The 24,978-nt window shown below is 42.3% G+C and overlaps 1 protein-coding gene across 4 annotated transcripts; it reads left to right on the plus strand.

Annotated features, from left to right (window-relative positions):
- The first annotated feature begins 3,406 nt into the window (after positions 1 to 3,406).
- WDR89 (WD repeat domain 89) lies at positions 3,407 to 19,809 on the plus strand. Of its 4 annotated transcripts, XM_088058342.1 has the most exons (3): positions 3,407 to 3,497; positions 4,323 to 4,420; positions 18,171 to 19,809. In XM_088058342.1, the coding sequence occupies exons 1-3, from the start codon at positions 3,407 to 3,409 to the stop codon at positions 19,359 to 19,361; spliced, it is 1,380 nt and encodes a 459-aa protein (XP_087914468.1). In that variant the 3' UTR covers positions 19,362 to 19,809. The 4 variants fall into 4 exon arrangements, 3 of the variants coding, with proteins under 3 accessions (XP_087914468.1, XP_005534714.3, XP_087914467.1); XM_005534657.3 differs by lacking the exon at positions 4,323 to 4,420 and having other exon boundaries at positions 3,429 to 3,563; XM_088058341.1 differs by lacking the exons at positions 3,407 to 3,497; positions 4,323 to 4,420 and adding an exon at positions 5,158 to 5,394.
- The last annotated feature ends 5,169 nt before the right edge of the window (positions 19,810 to 24,978 follow it).

A 24,978-nucleotide genomic window follows, 5' to 3' on the forward strand; every position in this document is an offset into this window, starting at 1 on the left:
AATCCGACAAATCTTCCTTCTCAATGAACTGCCCCTCCCAAAAGGCTGTAAGCAGCAGATCTGAGCTGCTTCATAATGCATGCCTTTTACATTCAGGAATCTCACACGTGGGCGAGTTGAGGTTCTTGGGAAAAGCCAGCAAGAAGGGTAATGGCCCAAGCTTGGCTCCACTGTTTTGGCTCTGTACAAGTACCAAAAAACTGAGAGTGCATTAGGTGAGCTGTGCACCTCAGGTGCCCTCTGCTACCTCTCAGGTGCAAGGAAGGCTCCTGCTTTAGTGCCCAAACATCTAATGAACTTTCTGCTTCGGGGAGGAATCTGGAATTCTTGCCACTAACAAAATTGCCAGTAAAAAAATCAAATTTCAATATGTAAACCCCTAACAGGGGTGTTCAGGTAGTGAGGAGGACCAGGAAAGCAGAAATACATGTCTGCAGTCTGTTTTTCCTACCTGAACATGCCTAGAACATCCACTCGGCCTACTGGGGACAGTTACAGGAAACAGGGAGGCTGAGGAGGAGCAGGCAGCGCACGGCCCAGGTTTCTCCTTTCAACAGAACCCAATATAAAATCTTAACCTGGCACCCTGTGCAGGTATGAGATATTGTGAGCACTGTTTCCAACAGCAGCATTATTAAAATGAAGAATTGCTATAATAAAAGAGATGAAAGACACACAGCTCTGTTACTGCAGGATGAAGGAAGGTTATGTAAAGTCAGGCACTGCTAGCTCTGAGCTGACCTCTAAAAATGGTGTCCTTACCCAACAACTTGACTTTGCAATCAAAACTTCTTTTTATTGTACTACGTAATTAGAGTATATAATTTAAACAGCCTTTGATTTTGGTTTATTAAATGCTTATTTAGCACTAAGTGGCAATTAAGCATTGAAGTGCCTTCAGTAAATCCCAAAACTTGATTATCATCAGTCGTAATAAATCTGCCTCACTTGTACGCTTGGTCAAGTTCTGCAGACAGAACTGCCAAAAAATGCCAGGGAGAGGTTTGTGAGCTCCCACTCGCCCTTATCCCCAACAAACAGAGCAGAACTGAAAAGTGAAACCAATAAGCTGTACCTTTAAAAGATGTTAAAAATAAACCCCTTTCTCCAGTAAACCACATTAACTTCTGCTACTTCAGCTGCAGGAATCTGCTGATGGAGTTATGTTCATTGATCCCTGGTATGCGACACTTCGCCTCTGTGCACATACGAGCTAATTGCAAATCGCTGGACTGAAAAAGTTGGCAAAGGTAGCCAAACTACACTGCCACAAAATTAACCTTGGCATATTAGGCAGATGCAAACACACAGCAAAAGAGAAAATTCTCATTCTAGACAATTTGCTGTTTAAGTTCTTGACCTCTGGCCTAGAGTGCATGACACAGAAAACTCAAGATTTGTTTAGACTTTGGTTTCTTATAAGGTGGATTCCTTTCTCAAAATATCTTTTGTGTCTGTAAAATAACTGTCAAGAGATACAAGTGATCTCTGGAGCATCTGCCCTGCAATTCCTATAGTAAACTTCACAGCTGCATCTCTATCATGGTACACTGTGACTCAGCAGCACTGCTGTGCTATCCAAAAAATGCTATTTTCTGTTAATACAGCTGCAGTCGTCTGGGAGTACTGGGCACCAAATCTGTGGCTGTAAACTGTGGCTTCCCAGTTATCTTGCAGCTGTTTTTACCACATGAACAATGAACAGAAGGCATTTGATGAATTCATGGCAACTGCCCCAGGATACTCGGATGAAAAACTACCAGCTGTAAATATTATTGTAATACTGACATTTGAAATACGGCCTTATAATGCATATTGTGTGTTCAGTGAAATCATCTGCCTCCTGTTTGGAAATCTTCAGAACTAATCTCACCAGTGTGAGCAGACTTTAGTTCTGGGTGACAGCTCTGGCAGGATGAGGCTTCACAGTGAGGGAAAAGTATTTACTACGAAAACAAGTGTGTAATGTGGGTCTTTGTGCTTTGATGTATTTAGATATTTTTCTGTATTCACTGCACTGTAAAATTGTCAACCAAATACCTGTTAAGGAGCAAAAATAAACAAAATGGGGACACTTTTTCATGGTAGGTGGGAGTTTGGTAAGCTGTGCATCTGTGTCTCCTCAGGAATGCAAATATCTGGTTCTAATAAACCACTCAAAATGTTATCACCAGAAAAGGGTAATCTCTGCTCACAGAAAGATAATTACACTGGTAGAAGATAAATACATACATAATTTATATACCTACATAAGTAGAAATAGTAAAAATAAGTTACACTGGAGCATGCAGAATTAAAATTTTGCACATGGGTAGTGACAGACAAATGAAATTGTATTTTGAAGTCTTTTGATTGACTTTCTGCTTTAAAGTGACATTAAACTGAACTACAAGGTGTTTTTTATGCTGCTCTATGGTCATTGTCCATGTAACTTGACCATGTCATTTGGTTTAGCTAAAGCTTTTTTTATCTGGCTAGAACATTACACAGTCAGCTCAAATGCTTAGATTTCAATTTTAAAAAATGGAAGTGCAAACTAAGCTAATGAAAATATTTCTATGTTTAAAAAAAAGTCTTGAAATTATTTGTTTGTCTATGATATTATTATTCACACCATTTATCAGAAAAAAAAAACATATATCTGATTTGAACTGCTATGAAAATAAAGGTACAAATTATTTTCTTCACTGAGTAACATCCATCCAAAGTTATGGATTAATGCTACTCATCAGTGCTGAACAGTAAATTCAGAGTAGAACAAGGAATTTTGAATTACAAAACTTGGGGCAATATTAAAAAAAAACATTAAAAGAAGAATATGTTAATTATTCCATCTTCCTTTTCATAGCCTGGATGTGTTAGCCTAGTAATTGGTAAGCAAAAAAAAGGAGAAAAATACTATTTGGAAGTTTAACTGAAAAAAAAAAAAATAAGGACCTGGGAAAATCTAACAGCAAACTGAAGGAAAAGGAAACCTAATTAACCTTCTTGTCCTTCTTCGTGTTTGGGTCCCTCCTAGGAAATAATCCTCTGTGTTCCTGCTCTCCTGGAGGATGCAGCTCCGTGTGCCAGCCCTGCGTGGCTCCATAGCCCCCGTGCCCCGGAGCCCGTCTCCCCATTCCCATTTCCCGGTTCCCATTTCCCGGTTCCCCGTTCCCGTTTCCCCATTCCCATTTCCCGGTTCCCCTTTCCCGTTCCCCTTTCCCCTGCCAGGCTCCCGCCGCCCTCCACCCGCGCCACGCCCGAGCGCAGCCGCACCACGGCCCCGGGGCGGGGCTTCCCTGCACCAGCCAATCAAACAGCGCCGATTGCTGGCCCCGCCCCCTCCGCCTTTGCACCAATCCCCTTCCCGTGCGTCGCTTCCTTCCCCGCCTCTCTGGACGGAAGATGGCGGCCGCTGCAGCCAATGGGGCGGCGGGGGCGGGGCTGGCGGGGGCAGCGCGGCGCGCACGCGGCAGCGGCCGGGGCCCCTCTGAGGGACCGGGATCCAGATCCAGGTTAGGAACACCGGCAGGGACAGGGACAAGGACCGGATCACGACCGGGACCGGGATAAAGATCCGGGTAAGGAACACCGGCAGGGAACAGGCTAAGGCAGGGCAGTGCTGTAATCGCCGTCCCTTGGAAGTGTTCAGAACTATGTGGGTGTGATGCTGGGGACACGGTTTAGTGGTGCCCTTGGCAGTGCTGAGTTAATGTCTGGGCTCGATCATAAATGTCTTTTTCAGCCCTAATGGTTCTGTAATTCAAAAAAATGTGTGTATTGTGGAGTTGTGCTGGTAAGCACCAGCTGACCTCACCCAGGTTCGGTGCAGGTGGGAATCTTTATTAATAATTGTAACAGTCTAAAACAACAAAAAAACCCCGCACCCCAACAAATCTGGAAAAGATCAGAAAAATAAATGAAAGTTGCAGTTTGGTTTATTTGTTTGGTAGTTTTAGTCCCATGAGGGAAAAAAGGAAAAGAAACTTTTCTATGGTTTGGAATAAAAAAGTAGTTACAGAAACTACTGCCAAAGCTATGCTATGCCTATCTTTAAATTATATTTTATATGATCAACGGATATCTCAAAGTATGTTATGTTGCAGAAGTAACTTTTCCTACAAGGTACAGGGAGTGGAATTGTCAATTCTGTGTTATGTTACTAGCTCATACTGGTTATAATCCTATAATTCTAAATTAATTTTTCCTAGACATGTGTTACATATTTGAAAGAATACAGAAACACAAGCTCTTTTCTTAGTATGCTGGTTTTCAAGTCTGTAAAATTTTGTTTTCAGGATTAAGTTATGTTAATGTCTTTTATTTCCTAATATTTTCAGTGGGTTTCCTGTTTGAGAGAATAATCAGATTTAGTGAAGTGTGTGTGCAGGGCAGCTCCTTGAAGATATTGGTTGCTGTCTGCAGAATAATTGAGCAGGTTGGTGTCCATGTGAACCCCATGGTTTCTGGGTGCTAATTTTACATGGTGCTTGCTTTAAGTTTACATGTTGGTTTCTGTTTGTTCAGAGTTAAAGACTGGTGTAGCTGTTTGTGTTTTCTTCCAGATATCTTTTTATGGGGTCAAGGGCAGCTCTGTACAGAAAGGTGGGCCCAGAATTCCTGGGCAAACATTGACCTGTGGCCTGCCTCTTTCATAAGAGTTCTTCTGTGCTTGGGATGATTGATGATGTTCAGGTGGTTTTATAAATGTTTTTTTTAAAAAGGAGCATAGAATCATAGAATGGTTTGGGTTGAAAGGAGCCTTAAAATCTCATTCCAACCACCCTGCCATGGCCAGGAACACCTTCCACCAGGCCAGGTTGCTCCAAGTCCCATCCAGCCTGGCCTTGCACATTCCCAGGGATGGGGCAGCCACAGCTTCTGTGGGCAGCCTGTGCCAGGGCCTCACACCTTCACTGTAAAGAATTTCTTCCTGCCCTCTGTCAGTTTGAATGCATTTCCCCTTGTCCTGTCACTCCAGCATCTGGCAAATAGTCTCTCTCCATCTCTCTTGCAGGCTCCCCTCAGGTACTGGAAGGCTGCAATTAGGTCACCCCAAAGCCTTCTCTTTTCCAGGCTGAACAATCCCAATTCTCTCAACCTTACAATATATTTTTTTAAAAAATGTTTTTTTCTTTCACTGCATCATTTTTGCAGGGCAGCCCTGGGGTGTGATCTGTACCTGACTGCGTGGGAGGTCTCCTGAGATTCGGATGGTTGTTACCGGCTGGCAGCATTTTCCAGCTTTGTTGTGCTTTTTACTGGAAGTATAAAAATAATGGCATTTCCAAGCTTTTCTCAGGGAAAAAAAAGAAAAATGGGAAAAACAGAAGGAAATCAGCACTACCATGCTGCTCAGCTGTGTTGATACCAAGCTGCCTCTGCAGACAGTCTAAGACTTGGCTTTATTTGGTGAGTGAAAAGATGGTTTTTATGGGGCACAGCTTCTTCTGTGTGAGGACAAGCCCATAAGTGGCTTTCACACCAGGCATCGAAAAGAAGTGTTGAGAATTGTAAATCAGGGACTTGGCAAGGTTTTGGAGTGTGCTTTTGCACTTGAGAGCAGTTCAGGTGCAAGATGGGCAGTGGAGGACATAAGAAAGGCAGAAAAAGAGCGTATTGCCCAATCCCGTGTGGGGTTAGGAAGTTCAACCTCAACTTTGTCCTCCTCAGGGACCTTCAGCCTGACCCACCACCCACCCCTCCCTTAGATCTTCCCCTTCTGGTGTCCCTGCAACTGTCCCCTTTCCTTTAACGGAGGAGTTAACACAAAAGAGTTACATAAATTCTCACTGGTGCACTTTTCTTTCTTATTTCCTCCTGCATTTAGTTTGGGGCTGATTAGTTAAATATATGTTCTGCACATGACTGATACAGTGCTTTTTTAGCTTCTTAAGTGAATGTAAGGTGGAGGGACTGGGAAATGGGGTAGAGATGGGTGCTTTGGTAAATAAAGCTTTAGACTGGGAGTGAAGGATGTCTGATGCCAAAATGTTGGATTGGCTGAATTGTTTCCATGATGTATTTTTGCTTTAGCTGATACTTTGATGCAAGTTTTAACAAACTATTTCAGTGAGAACAAAGCAGGAATTGAGGGTGGGAAAGAAGAAGCTAAGCCAGTGTACAGGACTGTAAAAAATCACACTCAAATTGCAGCACAAGCACTGGGTAATTCCATTAGGCTGTTCTGAAGGTCCCAACATAGAGTGTGTTTTCTGTTTTGTTTCTAGGTCTTACAGGATGAGTCTTTTCAACAGTCAAAATAATTTAGAAGTATTGGCAGGAAGCAAGTATTTGCAGCTGTCCATTTTAACAAGTTCATATTATGCTATAAACTCTTCAGTCTGATAAATTTTGATTCTGGTTATGTCAGGTGTTAAAGTCCAGAAGGACTATTACATTATCTACTATCTATCATCTATCCTTTGCAACATAAACCATCTATACTGTTGTTTATACCCATTAAGGACTTTAATTTATCACCTCTTTTTCACATTAATCTGAAAACATTTCCTCCAGATTGTTAATATTATCAGGGTTTTGTATTATTTTTTTATCACATTGTTTGTATTGCTGAAAATGTTTTGAGGTGACCTTAAAGTTTGAGACTAAATTTGCAGGAGATAGAGGAATGCAAGAATTTCAAAACTTATTAGCTCCTATTGCTTTCTTCTTTGAGACTTGTTTCATATAAGAATGCACAGTGGCCTGAAAAGGACACTTACAGTTTTTTTAAAAATTCTGTAGTTTTCCAAATAAATGAAAACCTAATAAAAAAATCAAAATGAAAGCTTCTTTGTTTAATATGGCAACTGAATCTCATCTGTGAAAATGTGGGTGCATTAACATGCTCTTAGTTTTTATGCTGATTTAAATTAAATTATGCAAATTCAAAATTAGTTTTAAAGTAAAATAATTGTTTTGCTGTATTGTTTATTACCTTTCTCGCAATTTCTTTTTTTCTTTAACAGAAACTTTTTTTTTTTTTGTACTTTTAAGTGATTAACAACTTTTCATGTGCACCTCTCTCTGCAGCTCGCTATGACTACTGGGATCTTTCTTCTTTCTCCTGCAAAAACTATTGCTCAGCTTCTCATTAAAAATAAGATACAAAATTGCTGTACAATTGGTGAGCAGTTAAATTGGTGAAAAGACAGCCCAGCATTTAATTAAAATTGGCAAATTTGAGTTGTATGCTGGCAGTACCTGGAATAGGAAGCTTCAGATATTGTTCACTTCTCAATAATTTGAGGATTTTTTCATAATAATAATTTGTGTATCTTTGTTGCTGTGGGAATGAGTGGAAGAGTTGGAATTATGTGTTATTACTCCTTGGTGCAATCAGAAGGGACAAGCAGCTGTGAAAGCAAAATTTCCTGTTTAGAAACAAAGTTCTTACTAGTAATATTTGAGTTTTTATGCGGTTTATGAAAGAGTTTTTTGGGGGTAAGAGGATTTGATTTTGCTTTATTCAATGTCTGTCAGGATATCTAAGGAAATACATGACTCAGTTTTGAACAGCAGAAAAACAGATTTAAAGAGAAGCTAATTCTAGTGGTTTAATGTCTTGGGCAGCTATTACCTTGCATGTGCATTGAGCACTCCTGCTTCAGGAATATTTGTGGGAGGTAGACATGAGTGTAAGAGATTGAGGGAGGAAGGGTTTTGTAGTTGCTGGGTTTGGTTTGTTCATCTCTTCCCTGGGAAGTTTGGGTGATGGGCAAATACAAATGCACAATCAGTCATTCCCTGTGTGTTCATGTGTGCCTTGCATGGACATATGAACCACATCTCGCATTATTATGAAGTCTGAATGATCGAAATCTGTGGATTAAAGTCACCAAATGAGACTTCAATAAAGAACGTGCACATTTTTAACCCCTGATGGTTCAGAAAGACAAGTTGTGGTGTTAGTTGAATTTGGCTGGGTTTTTTTTTTTTTTTCTTCCTTTTTTCGTGCTAGGCAGTTCTAAGAGAAGGCCGAGCTTTTTGATTAACGGTCTGATTTGAGGAACGGGGTCTTCTAAGAGGAGGAAATAAAATATTGGTGCTTTATTAAGGATCGCGTAAATCGCTAATCCCGCTCTGAGCTGCTCTGGGCGGTCACTGGCGACACCCGGTGGCCGAGAGCGGAATGACAGCCCCTGGCTGTCCCAAACTTGGGCTTTCCACCCCAAATCCTTGGCATTAGATGTGTCTGTGTGGAGGCTCAGCTCCTTAGGCTGCTGTCCCGACATTCAGGAGTGTGGAGAGGAGGCCACTTTAGGCTGGATGCTGGGTGCTCTGTGCACATACATGCTCTCCTTAATAAGGTCTTAATGCTGCTTTTGAAACTATGGGCTGAACAAATACTGTGTCTCGCTGTTGTCTGCCTGGCAGCATGGTATCTTCCAGAAATGAGTAGTGAGTCAGCTTATCTCAGAGTTGCTTGTTTCTCAGTGTGCCTTCTTATTTGGGTTCTTTGCTGTGCAAGGACAGTGGTGGGTGCCAAGCTGGCGCAGTTGTAAAAGCAGATGAAGACAGTTAAAAGTTTTTACCTCCACTGTTATAACAGGGAAGTATTTTGTAAGATAAACTTTATGATTTCTGCTCCATATTTTATTTATGGTCAGTTTATGCTCTTAAATTCTTGTGCCAGTATTGTTCTTGAGTAGCTCCCCTCCCTCCCCAGCATTTATTCCTTTGATGTGTCTGTAGATAGTCATTGTATCCCGCTCAGTCTCCGTCTTTGCCAAGCTACACAAGGCAAAACATCCAGCTGCTTCTTGTGAAATAAACAATCCATTACCTGCACCATCTAACCCTTCCTTCTCTGCATTTGATTATGGCTTAGTTATCCAGACATTGGCCTCAGCAAAGGGAACTGCTGGCAGTGCTATGACCCTGTGAAATATGGGTTTACTTAAGCATTGAGAACAAACATGGCTTGACAGCAGGGTTATCAAAATGCAAAAAGCTCTCGACTTTGCTTTTTATCCCTGTCTTATTTTGGGACAACAGGCTGCTGAAGACATTTGGAAAGGTTTTTGTGGTTCTCATAAAAGTAAGTTCTCCACCTAAGTCTTCAGAGTTCGTGGGTCCTAACAAAAATACGGAGTTCTGTTTTTGCCAGCAGGGATTGTCTGTGTTGCTGCCTACAGCAGACCTCTTGATCAGAAAGTCTGGAGTAACAATACCTGCACACTTTCTTCTTTGATCTTCCCTTTCATAATTTTATTTCTTGTGACTGAGTCCTAAATCACTTAAAGGAAAAAGCAGTTGAATGTGAACTTCCAGTGGAGTATGGAAAAATCATTGTGCATTTGGGTGTCATGAAAAGGAAAAGCTGATTTTTTTTTTTTGTCTTTTATGGCATTGGTGAAGCGGCTGCTGGAGTTTCATGTATGGTTCAAGAGTAAGCACTGTCTAAAGGCTCCTGAAAACAAAGAGCTGAAGAGAGTGCCTTGCATGTGTTCAATGTTCACATCCTTGATGCCTTAGCATCTTTTGTGGAGACTCAAAAGTAAATTCTCCTGATAAGGATAAAAGCAACATAGCTCTGAAACCCTTTATTTCACCCTCTTCCATCCTCCTGTTGTCACTTAGATGACATCTTTTCCTTTTGTCTGCTATAAAGCATTGAAAATTGAGCTTAGGGCATGATAAAGATTCAGCAGAGCCTCCAGCTGTCAGACTGTGCACAAAGAGCATGTTTTGGAAACCGATAGTCTGTGAGCTGTCATGGGCACACAGAGATCTCAAGTTTCTCTTGTTGCTTTGAAACTAGAGAGGGTCTGACAAATTACCTTGACATGGGGACGTTCTGCAGTAGCTAAATATAAAAAAAAAATGGATATTGTGGGATGTGACTGGCAAAGACACTTTGGTGATCTGCAGATTCTGGGGAAGCAGATGAGGAAAATGAGGAGAAGTCATTTTCCCTGCTTAGGCTTGGCAGATGTTTGTGTCTGTGCAGTACATCTGGAACAGCAGAGAATTGCTTGAGCTGTGATGTTAGAGTGGGGCTGAGAATTACCAAGCACACAGATGTTGTTTGGCTTGTATTCCCCTACATCTGCACGTGCAGGGAATTATCTCCTTACCTGCTTCACCAGCAACTGATTTAAGCTTAGGTTGTTAAGAAAAGAGTCTTGAAAACGTAATAGTTTTGTGTTTTGAAGAATGAGCTCTAATAAAGTCTAATAATGAAGTGTGCTTAAGGTAAATTACTGTTGTGAAAGAATTTCTAAAATATTCCAGTAAATAAAACATTGACTTTATGTCATTGTAAATATTTTGGCATCAATGTGTGGTAGTAGAAGCTCTTTTTCCAATTACAGCAAAGTTTCTTTATATCCTTTTATTACAATTGCCGCAAAATTCAGACTGAAATTTCCCAGGCTTCCTGTGGTGTAGAAATAAATTCTTTGGAAGAATTTCAGCAGATTTTATTAATCTTTGGGAAGATTCCTTACTTATTTCCAGGTTTCTTCTATCTGAGGATGATGGTATTAAGTGGCAGTGTCTGAATTGAAGGAAATAAATGGCGTTGTTTCAGAGTCAATAAATTATTCATGCAGCTGTGTAAGTGATTTTTTCCTTTCACCTTTCTCTGTAGGGTGGATCATTGGTGTTGCCTGTTCATGTGGTATTTTGTTCAGCCTTAAATGGCCCTGCAAATTGTCACTCTTGGAGTCCTTTCTTGTAATCCCAAACTTGAAAGGGCATCAGAGCACTTTCTGATTGTGGACTTTGTAGGTGCTCTACACACTCACAGTGACTTTTGTATTGTATCTTGTAGTGTAGATATTCAGAGCAAGGCTTTTTGTGTGAAAGTGTGCTGCTGGCTGTACTTACTAATGTTTGTGTGCACAAGGATTGTGAGCTGGGAAAACACTGTCCTTGTTTCACTGATTGGGAAAGTGAGGAGTGAATGTTGGCCCTTGCTGGGAATTGCTCAGCAAGCTGTTCTGCCACAGTCGGGGCTGGGAAGTGTTTGTAGGCCAGGCTCTTGTTCAAATCCACTTAGATAAATACTTTATTTCTGTCTGGTTTGAGATGACCATCTCAGTGCATAGCTCTAGTGCCAAGTCGGACAGCAAAGCTGTTGGACCTCTTCACAAAGGAGAATGCTGTTAGTGAGCACGAACCTCTGAGCTGCTCGTGGCTGCTGTGTTGAAATGTGAATGGATCAAAACTTAATGCTACATGCAGGTGACCATTGTACCCTCCGTGTTTGATTTCCAGCAGCTGTTGGCTGGCTGTTATTCGAGAGGCTGATTAGTCCTGGATCTTCTTTCCAATGTTTGTGGTTGCAGGGAGTCATCTCAGGATGATGCGTTCGGTGGGAGGCGCTTACAGGAGAAAGGAAATGACTTTTCTGTGGTGGCTGTGGTCTGATGAGATAAGCACAAGTGCAGAATGCTGAGACTTGGATTCTCTTCAAGGTTTGCAGCAGAAAGGCAGGATAGCTGTGGTTCCATTACATGCAGCAGGCACAACAAGCCTTAGCTTTGACCCCCGTCTCAGAGCCTTGCTTGGTGCAAAAGCCAGGGCCCAGCAATAGGACAGTTTTCCTGTTCTCTAGAATCCAGTTCAAAAAACCTGTTCAGAGGCATCTGAGAGTGCAGTTTAGGCATAGATGAGCTTTCAGAGTGTTTTTAAATACAGTATTCTTTGCCAGAAGAAAAGAAGAAGAAAACATAATATATAGAATTTAGAATACAAATAGCCCAATTGCAGTACCTCTTTCTGAAATTTACCCTTTGCCTGGGACTCTTTCAGACCTGCCCTTATAAGATAGGATTGCTTCTGCCAGCTTGATCTGAGAATAGCCAGGAGAGTAAAATAGAGCATCTCTTATCCTCTTATTACTTCTTTATTGGATGACCACCTCACCCACACCTGGATGCAGTTGCATCCTCTACCTGGTCAGATCACTACAAGGAAAGTTCCCACTCACAGGGAAGTTCTTGGTTGGGTCCAGCTGCTCATGGCAGAGTGGGATTTCAGGGACAGCTTCCTTTGTGGCTCCTCTGTTAGTAGGTCTGTGTCACCAGCATGGAATTGGAGGAAAAGAGAAGATTGAAAAAGGGATATTCTCAAACATGCTTGAATTACTGTTTTACACAGTTTCTTAGAGTATATAGAAACTTCTGTTTCCCATGTTAGAAATCCGAGCATCATATTTTAATAAATTTGCCTTAATTTTGAAGCCAAAAGTTGTAATTTGACATTTTTATAGTTTTGTGTAGGGCTTTCTAGCTTATTTGAGTTTTTTAATTGTACATTGGGTTACTCTACACTTTTTCAATTGGTCATCTGATCTTTGGCAGTTCTTTACCATCTCTTTGGTTCATGAATTTCTGTCAATAGGCTTTCAGGTACTCAAGTTTGAATGTTAATTCCTTGCACTTTGGACCTGAAGGCAAGCCCAAGTGTTCTAGATCTCTCTAGACCTCCACCAGATTTTCCAGTGCTGGATGCAAAATCAGGATAGATCTTTCTAGTTGGAATGCAGACTTAAACCAAAAAAAACCAACCTGAAAGTTTTCTTTTGATGAAAATAGTCACTGTATGGTTTTTATGATCTATGCATTTAAAGCTGTGCTTGATCCAGTTCAGAAGTTGTTTTTGCAATCTCTCTCTATGGACGTCCAGTATAATATTCAAAAGAGGTTTTATTTCTGCATTGATGTGAACACTTGCTTATGCCCCCAAAGGATGAGTTCAGAACAGTTGTAGTTTCCATCAATTTTTTTTTTTCAATTATTGAACCCCAAAGCACTGAGCGTTTTTCCTTTTATTCTCACCTACCTCTGACTCTTATTTTTTCCCTCCAACCAATACTGTTTAAGGCCATTTCCATGGTTCTCTCTCCCACCTACACTCCTCTCTTCATTGCTAAACAGGATTGTACCCCAAAGCTCATTCCTGGTGGGAGGGCAGGGACTGATTTCATCAAAGGCAAGTAGGTTGGTAGACCTAATTTTTATGATCTTCCCATAGACTTTGTGTTTTATCTTTTTCTCCTTTCCATTCTACTGATAGAATTTTCTCTGTACTGCAAATGAAGAATTACATGGAGCTTCTTTCTGACTGTGCCTTACATTTGGAAGCAAGATGTAGCTGATTGTAGAGCATGAAATAATTCTCTTGGCAGTTACATCTTGTCTCTGCACTTTAGCGTAGCCTCTCGTGCATTTTATTCCCTTCCTGCCTGATGACTAAATGCTCTTTGCCTTCAGCAGGCTTTGTGGGAATGCTGGAAAAACCTCTTCTCCCTCTGTTTGGGTGAAATAACAAACCCAGCTATGGGAGAGTGTGTGCTGGAGAAACTGTGAGTTCCTTGGGGCTGTTTTGTGCTTCCCCTCTGTGCTCAGATAATTTGCTGGTCCATCCTCTCCTGGGGAGTGGTGCCAGTGGGGAGAGGTCTCTGCAGGCTGCTGCAATGGGGAAATGCACTGGTGTGTTCTCCCTGCAGTGGGGAAGTGCACTGGGATGTTCTCCCTGCACTGAGGAAATGCACTGGGGTGTTCTCCCTGCACTGGAGAGGTGCAGCAGTGCACTGGCAGCTCTGCTCCCAAATGCAAACCATACGTCCTGTGCATGCACGAGCTGCTTCCCACTGCCCAGAGCTCCGGGTTTGTTCTCAGCTTGCTCTGGAACTTTTAATAATTGTGAAAATAAAGGGAGGGTCTGTATTGTTTATAGTAGGAAAGAACAGTGTAAGATTTCATCTGCTGCTGTTCAGATCCCTCGCTATTTTTGGTATTTGACCTCTGCAGAGAAGATTGCCAGAACTACAGGTCTTCTTAATTTTTATTACGTGTTTCTGCCCTCCTACTCATAAGTTACTCTTATGTTAGTGATTAAGTCTTTGAGAATGTGCCATTTTTCCATAATTTTCCCTGTATTTTTCAAAGGAAAATTTGTATTTCTCTATATTTTTGAGCTAACTTTCCCTTTTGGAAAGAAGAACTATGCCGCTTGGCAGCATCTTCTGTACACCACTCAAAGGAAAAGGGAAATAACTTACGATTTGCTGGTTTGTCTTTTAAAAAACATTCTGGACTGAAGAGGACTGATGAGCCTGTTGTCTTGAACTGATGCTGCAACGTTTAGAATACTGCACAAACAGCACAGCAGTATGTGCTGAGACAGTGTTAAGTGTTCAGTTTGGGCAGATAGGTACTTGCTTTTCATTTCTCCACGGCTGGAAAGGGCTGCCTTTGGCACAGCCATTTGCTTCTAGTCTTGCTGTGTGGCTGTTTCCACACTCCACCAGTGAAAAACACATAAGAAAGGCATCTGAAAATCCTGTCTTGCTTCTTTGGCATCACTTCCACTGTGTGTCATCTATTCTAAACATTGAGTTTGTTTCTTTTTTAAAGGAGCCTTGTAGGATGCCCTGGAGGTCAAAATATTTTAGGTTATTTCAGAGAATGGTATTTATTCTGAGTTCCCAAGATGTAATGAGTTTTGAGTGTCCTTCCAGAAGCTTATTGTTTCTGGTAGTTGTGGTATCCAGGAGATGTGTAGGGGTTGCATATAACAGTGTACTGAATTAATAGAATAAATCACCTGCGTGTAGTTCCAGCAGTCTAGATATAATTACATAGAAGTTTCAGATTTAATTATAAAAGGTGGCTTTTCTTGGCTTGGAGGGTGCAGATGTGGATGCAGCTGAAAGATTCAGCTGTTCCACATAAGGAATGGCGATCCCTAAGGATGGGATTGCACCTCTCTTTCAAGCACAAGTGAGTGGCCAGAGCCAGACACCTTCAGCCAGGTGTGTCATCCCAGTGGTGGTGGTTTCCTGGCACCTTGACATCACCTGGATTTTGTCAGTGTTGAGACTATAGATGCAGACCATGGGTGACTTTGCTGGAGAAAGTGAAAAACATGAATGTAATGAACTACCTCACGTTCTGAGCAGAGGAGGAGCCATGGGGAAAGATGACCTTTTGGCCAGTGCCCTCTGTGATTTTCTTCTGAGACTGGAGCAGTCCAAGAGCAAGCTGTTGGTACAACTCTTTATGTCAGAGAGCTTGTCATACAAACATGAGCAGTTCTTCTGTCTGGTCATCACAACTGGCTTTTGTGCTATGTCCAAAGCGTTTCCAATACTCAGATTTTGCCAAAGGATTCTTTGGAAAACAGATACCTCTGTTGTTGAACTTAAGGAACTAAAAGTGCTTCAGTGCAGAGGACCATGTGCTTTGTAGGTGGCTGCAGTCCAGTGCTCAGTTATCTTCTATTGTGTTTGGAAGACCATTGTTTCCTATTTGTCTCATAAATTGAACATAGATCCTATTCCTGCCATTTAAACTTTCCCATCAAAATACAACAGTGACTTCCCCTTCTGAAAAGGAAGGGCTGGCAGCTACACCCTGAAGTTTGAGCATGAATTGTTTATATAACCTTCAATCACAATTTCATAATAGTCTGAAGACTTTCTTACTAAGGCAGACATTTTGCTGAGTTTTTAGCAAAAAACTGGTTGCCATCAAACACAACTTTAAGTCTTAGCTGTTGCAGTGGCAATAGAATTGAAAACAGAACCCTTCAGCTTCCTGATGGTAGAAATTGCACTTCTGCCTGAAAACATGAACAGCATTTTCTCGTATTTCAGAATAGCTGTACTTAAGTTATTCTGGGCAAAAGAGTTGTGTTGAGCTAATTTTATTTCCCAGAAAACATTATTAAAACTGAATGAACCTTCTTTTGCAGACTCTGGCTTTTTACAACTTCTGAGTATTTGTAGAGTTCCCTCACCTTCCCCAGCAGTAAAAGCTCTGACATGAGTGTTGTAGAAACTGCTTATTGAAAGATACTCTCTATCATAGTCAGTAATATTTAAACAACTGCAGCTTGCCTTCCAAATGGATGACGTTTGTCAGGAACATGTCTGTTTGAATTTACTTGGCCTTTTGAGTAGACAAAGTCTGAATATTTAGAGCTTGAAATTCAGGTCAGCTTGGAAAACTACATTTTTCTTACAAGAAATTTACAGATATAAGCTGATTTTTTTAGTAACCATAACACTGCAGGAGAGCTGGTTTACAGAAACTCCTTTCTTCACCCTCAAGCATGCGTGTTTGAAACTATTTCAATAGAAGCTTTCATTGTAATTCTTCAGTAAATTGAATTAAGCAGTTTTCCTAATTAATAATGTTAAAAATATTTTATTTCTTCAGTTTATATTATTGATTTGCATGGATATTTAACAGTTTTGTGTTTAAGCAGCGTAGCAAACAGCGTTTGAGAACAGTTGGCTTTATGTAATAGTTCTAGTAAAAGCTTGTTTCATCTGAGGACATACCCAGAAAAGTAAGTAGGGAACAAGTTCTGTGGGTAGGTTGTACTCAGGGTAATGCCAGAAAACACGTTGAACTTCTTTGCTTCAGAGGGGAAAGGAGTTTCCACAGGATGTCTGCATTTTATGGCAAAAATGACTGGTAGATGTGCTCTGAAAGATTGCTTTGATGTAGAAGATTAACCTGGGGACCTCATTGTCAGGATATTACTGAGGCAAATTGCTTAGTGAGATTATTTGTGACTTGGGAATTAAGTTTTTATGTGTGCCTGCTTAAGCTGTTTTTTAAGAATTTGCTGGTTTGTCACATGGTGTCATGAATATTTGTGTGCACCAAACCAGAGGAGGGAAAGCAAACCCCTGAAACCGCAAACAATGCTAAGAAGAAAAAAAAAAAGCAGAATGCAGCTTTGTCATAGCAACTTCTCCTTTGTTTTTGGTCTCTCATGGACAATTAAAATAATTATGACTAAAGCAAGTAATACACGGAAACTTGCACATTCCACCCCCAAAAATCGAGCCTGTAGAATTTGCAGAAAAATTGATGATAGAACAGCTGGGAAGGCATAAGAATATTTTCTTGCATTCTGTGTCTGCCTGATTTTTATTCCATTTTTCTTTGGATTTTTTTTTTTTAAAGGGTCATTTTAGGCATGTGGTGCCTGGGATTGGCTGCTGGTCCAGATCTTAAGGAAATATCAGTACCAGTGAGAAATCACTGGAGTGTTGACCCCTTAAAACTTGCTGTGATTCCCTCAATGTTTACGTTTTGATTCTTTTTAAAAACAGAATAGTGTTATAATTGAACCTGTGTTTTTGACAGAAGTGGATGACTGCAATAACATACCTACATCTTCCTTTAAAAAATGGTTGTAGTTTGTGAGCCACTAAAACCATTGCAAATATCTCTTTTAAATGTAAATGCTGCTGTGCTTTTCCTGACTCTGAATTTATGGAGTCTTTACTTCAGTTACAGAATACAATTTTCTTTTGTGTTATAAAAAGAAAAACTATGTTTTTCCTGTGTTTTTAGGGCATATTTTAGAAATGAATCTGTGAGAGGATCCAAGAGAATTTTGTTCAATTTTAGTTTTGCTGGGTAAAGTTTGCATTTGTGTGCATTGCTGAAATAGTTTGGGTTTCTGGGAGTGTTTGGTAGTGCCAGAGAGGAATTGCCTCTGAAGGGAAGATTTTTATCAGCTGCACTAAAACCCAGTGTTCTGTGGTTTTACAGGAGGCTCAGAAAACGTTGAGGTGCTTAATTGCAGTGAATTCCACAGGTCACTAGCCTGTTTAGGTGGTCCCTGATATGCTGGCAGGTGTTTCTGTGCGTCATTGGGCACCTAAATACTTGTAAAATTACCTCACCAGGCCATTTCAGGCTGTAGTGCTGTGTAATTTTGGTCTTGTTCTCTGCCTCCTCTGTGCACGTCCCTCAGCACAGAAGTTCACTTAAGAAGTCTTCTGCAGTTGTACGGATGCAGCTGTTTGTGGGCTGTGCTTCCTAGAACAAAACTTATTCCTGCTCAGGTAGAGGAGGTGACTTCATTATTGTTTCCACTTGTGGAGAACATCACGTTACTTTATAAAAATAATAAAGCAAATTTAGCTAAGTGACTTTCCCAGGATTTCCAGATAGACTGTTTAATCTGTTAAGGGGATTATCTGGTGTAGTGCTTACAGACACAGGAGACTGAACTCCTTGAATCAGGGAGCCCTTTCCTGTTCTGTGTTCCTGTGAATGAAGCTGTGCTGAGGAGGACATCAGGATAATTGAATCTTAGCTCCGTGCCTCACCTCTGCACGAGATGCTTCCTCGTACGTGCTTTTAAAGCTAACACTGTTGAAGAATGTTGTAATTAAAACTCTCCTTGGCTTTTACTTGCTGCAGGTTTCTGGCAAGGCTGGGGAGATGACGGCAGTGGACAAGGTGGAGGAGCAGCTGGCGGGTCTGCGCATAGCCAGGCGCTGCGTGCCCAGCGAGAAACCCGCCTACCTGCTGGACATCGACACCTCCACGGCCGCCCAGCCCGGGAGCAGCCGCTTCGTGGCAGTTTCCTGTTCCAACAAATCCATCAGGGTGTACGACAGGGAGACGCTGCGCTTCCTGCGGGAGTACCACGGCCACCCCGGGATCCTCAGCGGGGTCAGGTTTGCGCACACGTGTGACAGCGTGGTGTTCTCAGCCTGCAGCCAGGGCGCGGTGAAGTGCTGGGATGTTCGCTCAGCCGCGCAGGAGCCTGTGCAGGTGTTCAGTGGTTATCCCTCAAACGCCTTCATCAGCTTCGATGTCAGCTGCAGTGACCTCATAGTTTGTGCCGGAACAGAAAAAGTTGAAAACGACACGTTCCTGGTGTTTTGGGATGCGAGAGGCATTACAGACTGTGCCAGTGCCACTAAAGAACCCTTGGGAGTCTATTCTGAAAGTCACAATGATGACATCACCAAAATCTGTTTTCATCCTGTTGAACCCAATTTGGTAGTGTCTGGGTCAACTGATGGCTTGGTGAATGTGTTTGACATCAATAAGGATAACGAAGATGATGCTTTGATATCGACTTGCAATTCAGATTCATCAGTGAGTTCTCTTGGCTGGTCTGGGGAAGATTACAAACAGATCTATTGCATGACACACGATGAGGGGTTCTGCTGGTGGGACATGGCTCAGCTGGACACCGAAGAGCCAATAACCCTGCTGCATGTTCTGGATGTCAGAGAGTCAGTTCGCACTGAAAACCACGGCTTGCATTACCTGGTGGGTGGCTTGTACCACGAAAAGGCAGGGAAACTCTTCCTGGTTGGGGGAACCTCCACAGGAGACATCCACCTGATCAGCTGTGGCACCGATGGCCTGAGCCTAGTGGGGACCCTGTGTGGGGGACACTCGGCCACTGTCCGCTCCTTCTGCTGGAGCCCCACGGATGAGTCTCTGCTGACGGGTGGAGAGGATGCTCAGTTGTTGCTATGGAAACCTGGGGCTGTGGAAAGGTCCCTCACAAAGAAAGCATCTCTGAAGATCTCTTCTTCCTTGCAGAAGAGAGTGAGAGTTCACAACACCTCCCTCAAAAGCAGGAAAAAGTGAAATGCCTAAAGTGGGAATCTCTGCTGTGCAGAGCTTTCCTGGTGTTTAATCTCCCTAGGCAATACTTGGCTGTGTTTTATTTAGAGGTTTTCTGTGGAAAGAACTGTGGTGCTTGAATTCCCCCTGGGAATGTATTTCAGTCAGCAGAAGAATGCCTTTTATTTTTTTTTAAGTTGCTAATATTAATCAGAAAAGAGTAAATGTTTGCTCCTGAGTTCTTCAACACCTGATGTTAAATCATATTATATAAAATTATTTCTGTGGTTATTTAATGTCTCAGACAATGTTTTAAATTGTGTAATACAGGCCTGTGGCTTGCATAGTTTGTTACCTTCCCAGTGATATTTCCTGGCACATTTTAAAAGCTTTTGTATTCCATGCTGTATTTTGCTTTCTTCACAGAAAACTTAATGAAATTGCTCAATTTAGTAAAAGATTTTATGTCACATCTTAATGCCTGAAGGAATTACTTTCTGATGGAACAGAAAATAAGTAGTTTTGCACTGTCACATCACTGGTTTAGAACAGGCTCATAAAGAAGCAGCTGATAGAGCCATCCTTTTCATAGCAGATATGAATGTATTCAACCAAACAGCAGCTAATTTGTATGAGTATGAGAACTGTTAAACTGGCATTATTTCCTGCATGAAAATACCCAAGAATTTTGCAAGCAGCTTCATTCTCTCCTACTAAGTGCACCTGGAAGATTGGGGAGATCTTTGGTGGGTTGGAGAAATTGATGGGTATAATTACACCAGTGCTGCTTAAAATCCTAAACCCTGACTTGAAAGAAATTGGTATCACATGCCAAGTGGGGATTCTAAAACCCAGAAATGAACACTGCCTTCAGAGACTGTAGTTATGGAGGAACAGACTGATATGAGCAGACTTCAACAAAACCTTTTAGAGGTTGGCCTGGGTCCTTTAAGAAATGTTTCTCTCTGCTCAGAGGTTTATGCTTGGACATCTCCCCAGGAGAGCTTTGTTTTATTATTCCACCAAATACCCACTGAGTGGTGCAAAACCAGCCCTGTTCTTGTAAAATGGGTGAGACTTCATGCTTATTCTGCTTTGCTGGAAGACTCCAACCTGTGCTCCTGGCTCTGCACACACACTCACCTCCAGCCTTCCCAGGACCACTGCAGGCAAATGGTGTTGGTATTGAGGCTGTAGTTACACATGTGTACTACAACTAAAACCAGCACCAGAATATTTAAGAATTGCTCTGTTATAGATTAGCTAGGATTTAAGATGGGTTGGGTTATTTTATCTTTTCCCTTGAGGGTAGATAGGTAATTCTTTCAGAAAAAGTCCTGAACATCAGGTTTAGAGGATTATCCTGGAGTTTAGAAACAGTTTCTGAGGTACAGAACATATTCCAGTGTGTGGTTACAGCTGTGCTGAAGATGGCTGAATCATCTCTGGAATTGAATCCTTTTCTACCACAAGTATCGAGTTTCCACATGATGTTTCACAAACTGTTAATACCCTTTAGCCACAACTGTGAATCCATTGTTAGTTTGGGTTTGCCTGTTGGTGATAAGATGATTCACTTGGTTTTGTTACTGCTGGTTATTTAAAAGTGCAGCTTCAATTTGAAAATCACAGCTCTCTACATTTTTTTTTTGTTACTTGTGTTAAATTCATGCTGCCCCAACATCCTTATCTGTTGCTTTCCAGATTACATTGTGCTATTTTGAGATGAGGTGGGCAGTGAGTGTCAGGGCTATGATGCACCTGGGTCATGTGCCCTCTCAAGATTTATTATCCCAGGTCACTGTTTTTTGCCTGTTGTGTACAGAGTGGACCAAGAGCTTTAGACTCTGAATTCACTGTAAAGCCCTCATGGGCCTGACTTGGTTCAGTGCCAGACTGGGGGTGGGAGACTGAAGGATGATTCTGAGACCTGTTTCATTGTAGGTACAGTGTATAACTTGCTGTCAAACAATAACTTGCTGTAAAACATCTAAAAAAGATGTTTATCCACTCTTTTGCTGGTATCTTGACACATTCAGTAGATAATGTCGTTGGGTCTGTCTCATGCCTAATTTCTTGAAGACAGGTTTGTGTGCATGTAGAGAAATGCACAGAGAGGGAGCTTGTGGTTGCCTCCACTTGCTTTCAAGTGTCTCCTGAGTGAAATTCCAGTGTGCTCTGCCAGCTGCCTCTGAATTAAAGCAGCAGAGGTGGGGAGTTATGGGACTGAAGAGTTTGCAGTATGCAACCTGTGCCTGTTATCTTGTTTCTGGATTAGGTGGATATTGATTTGTTCTGTATCAGTCACATCTGAAGCCATGATTTTCCCTGGGAAGCTGATTTCTCCCTTTTACGCGCATAACAGAAATAGCTGCGGAAGGGAAAAAATGTGTGTCTGTATCTTAAAATTCCACAAAGCCACAGCAGCTATCACGAGACTGAGGCTTGTGTTGCCTCTGAAAATACTCAATTTTGTTGTTTCTCTTTTTCTTTTGTGTTGACTTAATTTCAGGTTAATACCCACAAAATAAACATAGATGGAACCACATGTGAACAAGTAATTAGCACTTTTTGCTTCTGTAGGCTGCAGACACTATTTCATAGAACACAATCCATGTGTGATCACATAAATAATAATAGTCTCAAAATCAGGTTAACTTGTCTGACAGTATTTAATCTCTTAGGTTAATTTTGACATCTGCAAGTTGGCTTCAGTATTGATAAGAGTCATGGAATCACAGAATGGTTTGGGTTGAAAGGGACCTTTAAAGGCCATTTAGTCCAACCCCCCTGTGAGGAGAAGGGACATCTTCAATGCATCCAGGTTCCTCAGAGCCCATCCAGCCTGACCTTGAATGTTTCCAGAGGTAGGGCATCCAGCCTGTGCCAGTGTTTCACCACCCTCATTGTTAAAAATGCCTTCCTTATATATAGGCTGAATCTACCCTCTTATTCAAAACCTTTACCCCTTGTCCCATCCCAGCAGGGTCTGCTAAAACTTTTGTCCTTATCTTTTCCATAGGCCCCCTTCAGGTATGGAAGGACTGCAGCAAGGTCTGAGCAGAGCCTTCTCTTCTCCAGGCTGCCCACCCCAGCTCTCAGCCCGTGCTCACAGCAGAGGTGCTCCAGCCCTCTGAGCATCTCTGTGGCCTCCTTTGAACCATGTCTCCTGTGCTGGGGATCCCAGAGCTGGATGCAGCACTGCAGGTGGGCTCTCAGCAGAGGAGCAGAGGGGCAGAATGCCCTCCCTGGCCCTGCTGCCCACACTGCTGGGGATGCAGCCCAGGATGGGATTTGTGTTCTGGGCTGCAAGTGCTCATTGCCAGCTCCTGGCCAGCCTCTCCAGCATCAGCACTGAGTCCATCTTGGCAGGGTTGCTCTGGATGCCTTCATCCCCAGCCTGGATTGACACCAAGGGCTGCCCTGACTCAGGTGCAGCACCAGCACTTGATTCCTGTGGTCCCACTTGAGCTTCTTGAGCTTGCACGGGTCCCTGTGGATGGCATCTCATCCTTCAGGAGTGTCAACAGCACCACCGGGCTTGGCATCATCTGCTGATCTGAGGCTGCACTCGATCCCACTTCTGTGCCATCAATTAAACAGTGCTGGTCCCAGTACAGACCCCTGAGGGACCCCCTGGCCTCTATCTGGACATTGAGCTGTTGATCATTACCCTCTAGATGTGACCATCCAACCAATTCCTCATCCACCCGACAGTCCATCATCAAATCCATCTCTCTCCAGTTCAGAAGGATGCAGTAGGGGACTGTGTCAAAGGCCTTGCAGGAGCCCAGCTCTGACCTTTATAAAACTTACGTAATTGAAGCTATGTGCTAGTAGCTTTCGGAAGTCATCACTGTGTGAATTGTTTAACCCCAGGGGAAGCTTTAATTCCAGAAGCAGTATCAGATTTGTTCCAGTAAATGAAAAGCAGAAATCCAGATAGTCTGTTTAAATGCAAAAACCAGTGTCCATCTTTATTCAGAGTTTATAGTAAACCTGCTGTACGATGTATCTGAACAGTAGGAGATTATCGTGCTGTAAACACATGAAAATTAAATTACTTATATTTCGCATGTCCTGAAATGTACTTTGTTTCTTCTTCTTTTCTCTGTAATTAAAGTGCAGTACTTGCACACTTACCACTGCTTTTCAAGTAAAAGACATTCAGGATGACATCCCATAGTCTGTGGATAACTTCATCAATTACTTGACTGTAGGATTTTACCCGTGCTTTAGGGTTGAGGTGGAAATTACTTAACAAATCCAAAGTTGTGAATTCATTTCTGGGTGGAATTTATTTAGCCAGTTGCCAGCCATAAGCTATTCTGTGGGCCAGATTGTATATGGCACATGTCCTGTGTATTCAAACTGCAAATCTACATTCAAATATCCCTTAGCAGAGAAGCTGATAGAGTAAAACGTTTAAAAGACATGAAATGCAAACTTTATGCTGTTCCAAATGACAGCTTTCTCTTGGCTCCTGCTGTGCTGTGGCTCTGTAGGTCAGAGAGTTGTGTGAAGCAATGCATTTTGTCATGGGAAGTGCTGACTCAGCCCCTGCACACTCCTGGAGCTGCATCTTGTGTTTTACAGGATCCTGGACTGGTTTGGGTTGGAAGGGACCTCTGGAGATCATCTGGTCCAACCCCCTGCTTGAGCAGGTTCACCTAGAGCAGGTTGCACAGGGTTGTGTTCAGACAGGGTTTGATTATCTCCAGAGACTCTCTGGACAGCTGTTCCTGTGCTCTGCCACCCTCACAATAAACAAGTTTTTCCTCATATTCAGATGGAACTTCCTGTGCATCAGTTTCTGCCCACTGCCCCATGTCCTGTCACTGAAAAGAGCCTGGTCCCATCCTCTTGACGCTCACCCTTAAATATTTGTATTTAAATACTTTTGGGGAGAGGCTCCCTTCTTTCAGGAGGGCATTGGGTATGAATACAGTTAATTGCAGTGTCAGTTCATTGACAAAGCTTCTGTACTGAAGGAACTGACACACTTGCCCATCTCCTAGAGCTTGTCTGCATTTGCCATGGTTAATTTGGAGTTGTTTCTCTCCACCCCTTCAAAACAGTCTTCTGTTGTTTGTCTTCTGGTCTCTTTTTAGTAGGTAGTGGCAAATTGTGTTGGCACCTGCTTTTCTGAAGAGATGGGTCCTGTTCCATTCCTCTGGGAGCTCCTGCCCTGTGCATGGGCTTCTGGACTCTGGACTTCCACATCACACCAAATGGAGGGTGGGAAGCAGAGGGAGGGAAGACCAAGGGGAGGTTGGCCAAGCTGACCCTCCGACAGGGCATCTCTCCAGGGGAAGCTCCTTGGTAAGGACCCTCTACCTTCTGAAATACATGTAAGAGCTTATTCTTGAGCTTGATGTAAGCAGGATAGAACCTCAAATAAATTATGCAAGACATAAACACCCTTTAAGCATAAAAGCCAGTTCCTGTTTGTCTGTGTGATTTGGCAGTGAAGCAGGTGAGAGGCAGAAGGTGTTCCCTCGCCAGGGCTGGGTGTTCTTTACTTCCAGGAGCAGTAAGCAGAGCCACTGGTTGAGCCACTCCTGCTCTCCCTGCTCTGCAGGAACCGATGGATTTGGGGATCCTAATACCATGAAAAACTGGGGGGTGGGAGTTGGTGTGG

This window comes from Pseudopodoces humilis, chromosome 7 (genome assembly GCF_049639895.1).
Source record: "Pseudopodoces humilis isolate 2021_Gansu_Grassland_sample_001 chromosome 7, ASM4963989v1, whole genome shotgun sequence".
In the NCBI taxonomy this organism is placed as follows: Eukaryota; Metazoa; Chordata; class Aves; order Passeriformes; family Paridae; genus Pseudopodoces; species Pseudopodoces humilis.

What these genes read in the sequence shown, in the direction of transcription:
- WDR89 (XM_088058342.1), top strand. Translation starts at nt 3,407, where the DNA reads ATGGGGCGGCGGGGGCGGGGCTGGCGGGGGCAGCGCGGCGCGCACGCG. An exon ending in GGACCGGGATCCAGATCCAG is followed by an intron (nt 3,498 to 4,322) that starts GTTAGGAACACC and finishes TAATATTTTCAG; the next exon opens with TGGGTTTCCTGTTTGAGAGA. An exon ending in TCTGCAGAATAATTGAGCAG is followed by an intron (nt 4,421 to 18,170) that starts GTTGGTGTCCAT and finishes TACTTGCTGCAG; the next exon opens with GTTTCTGGCAAGGCTGGGGA.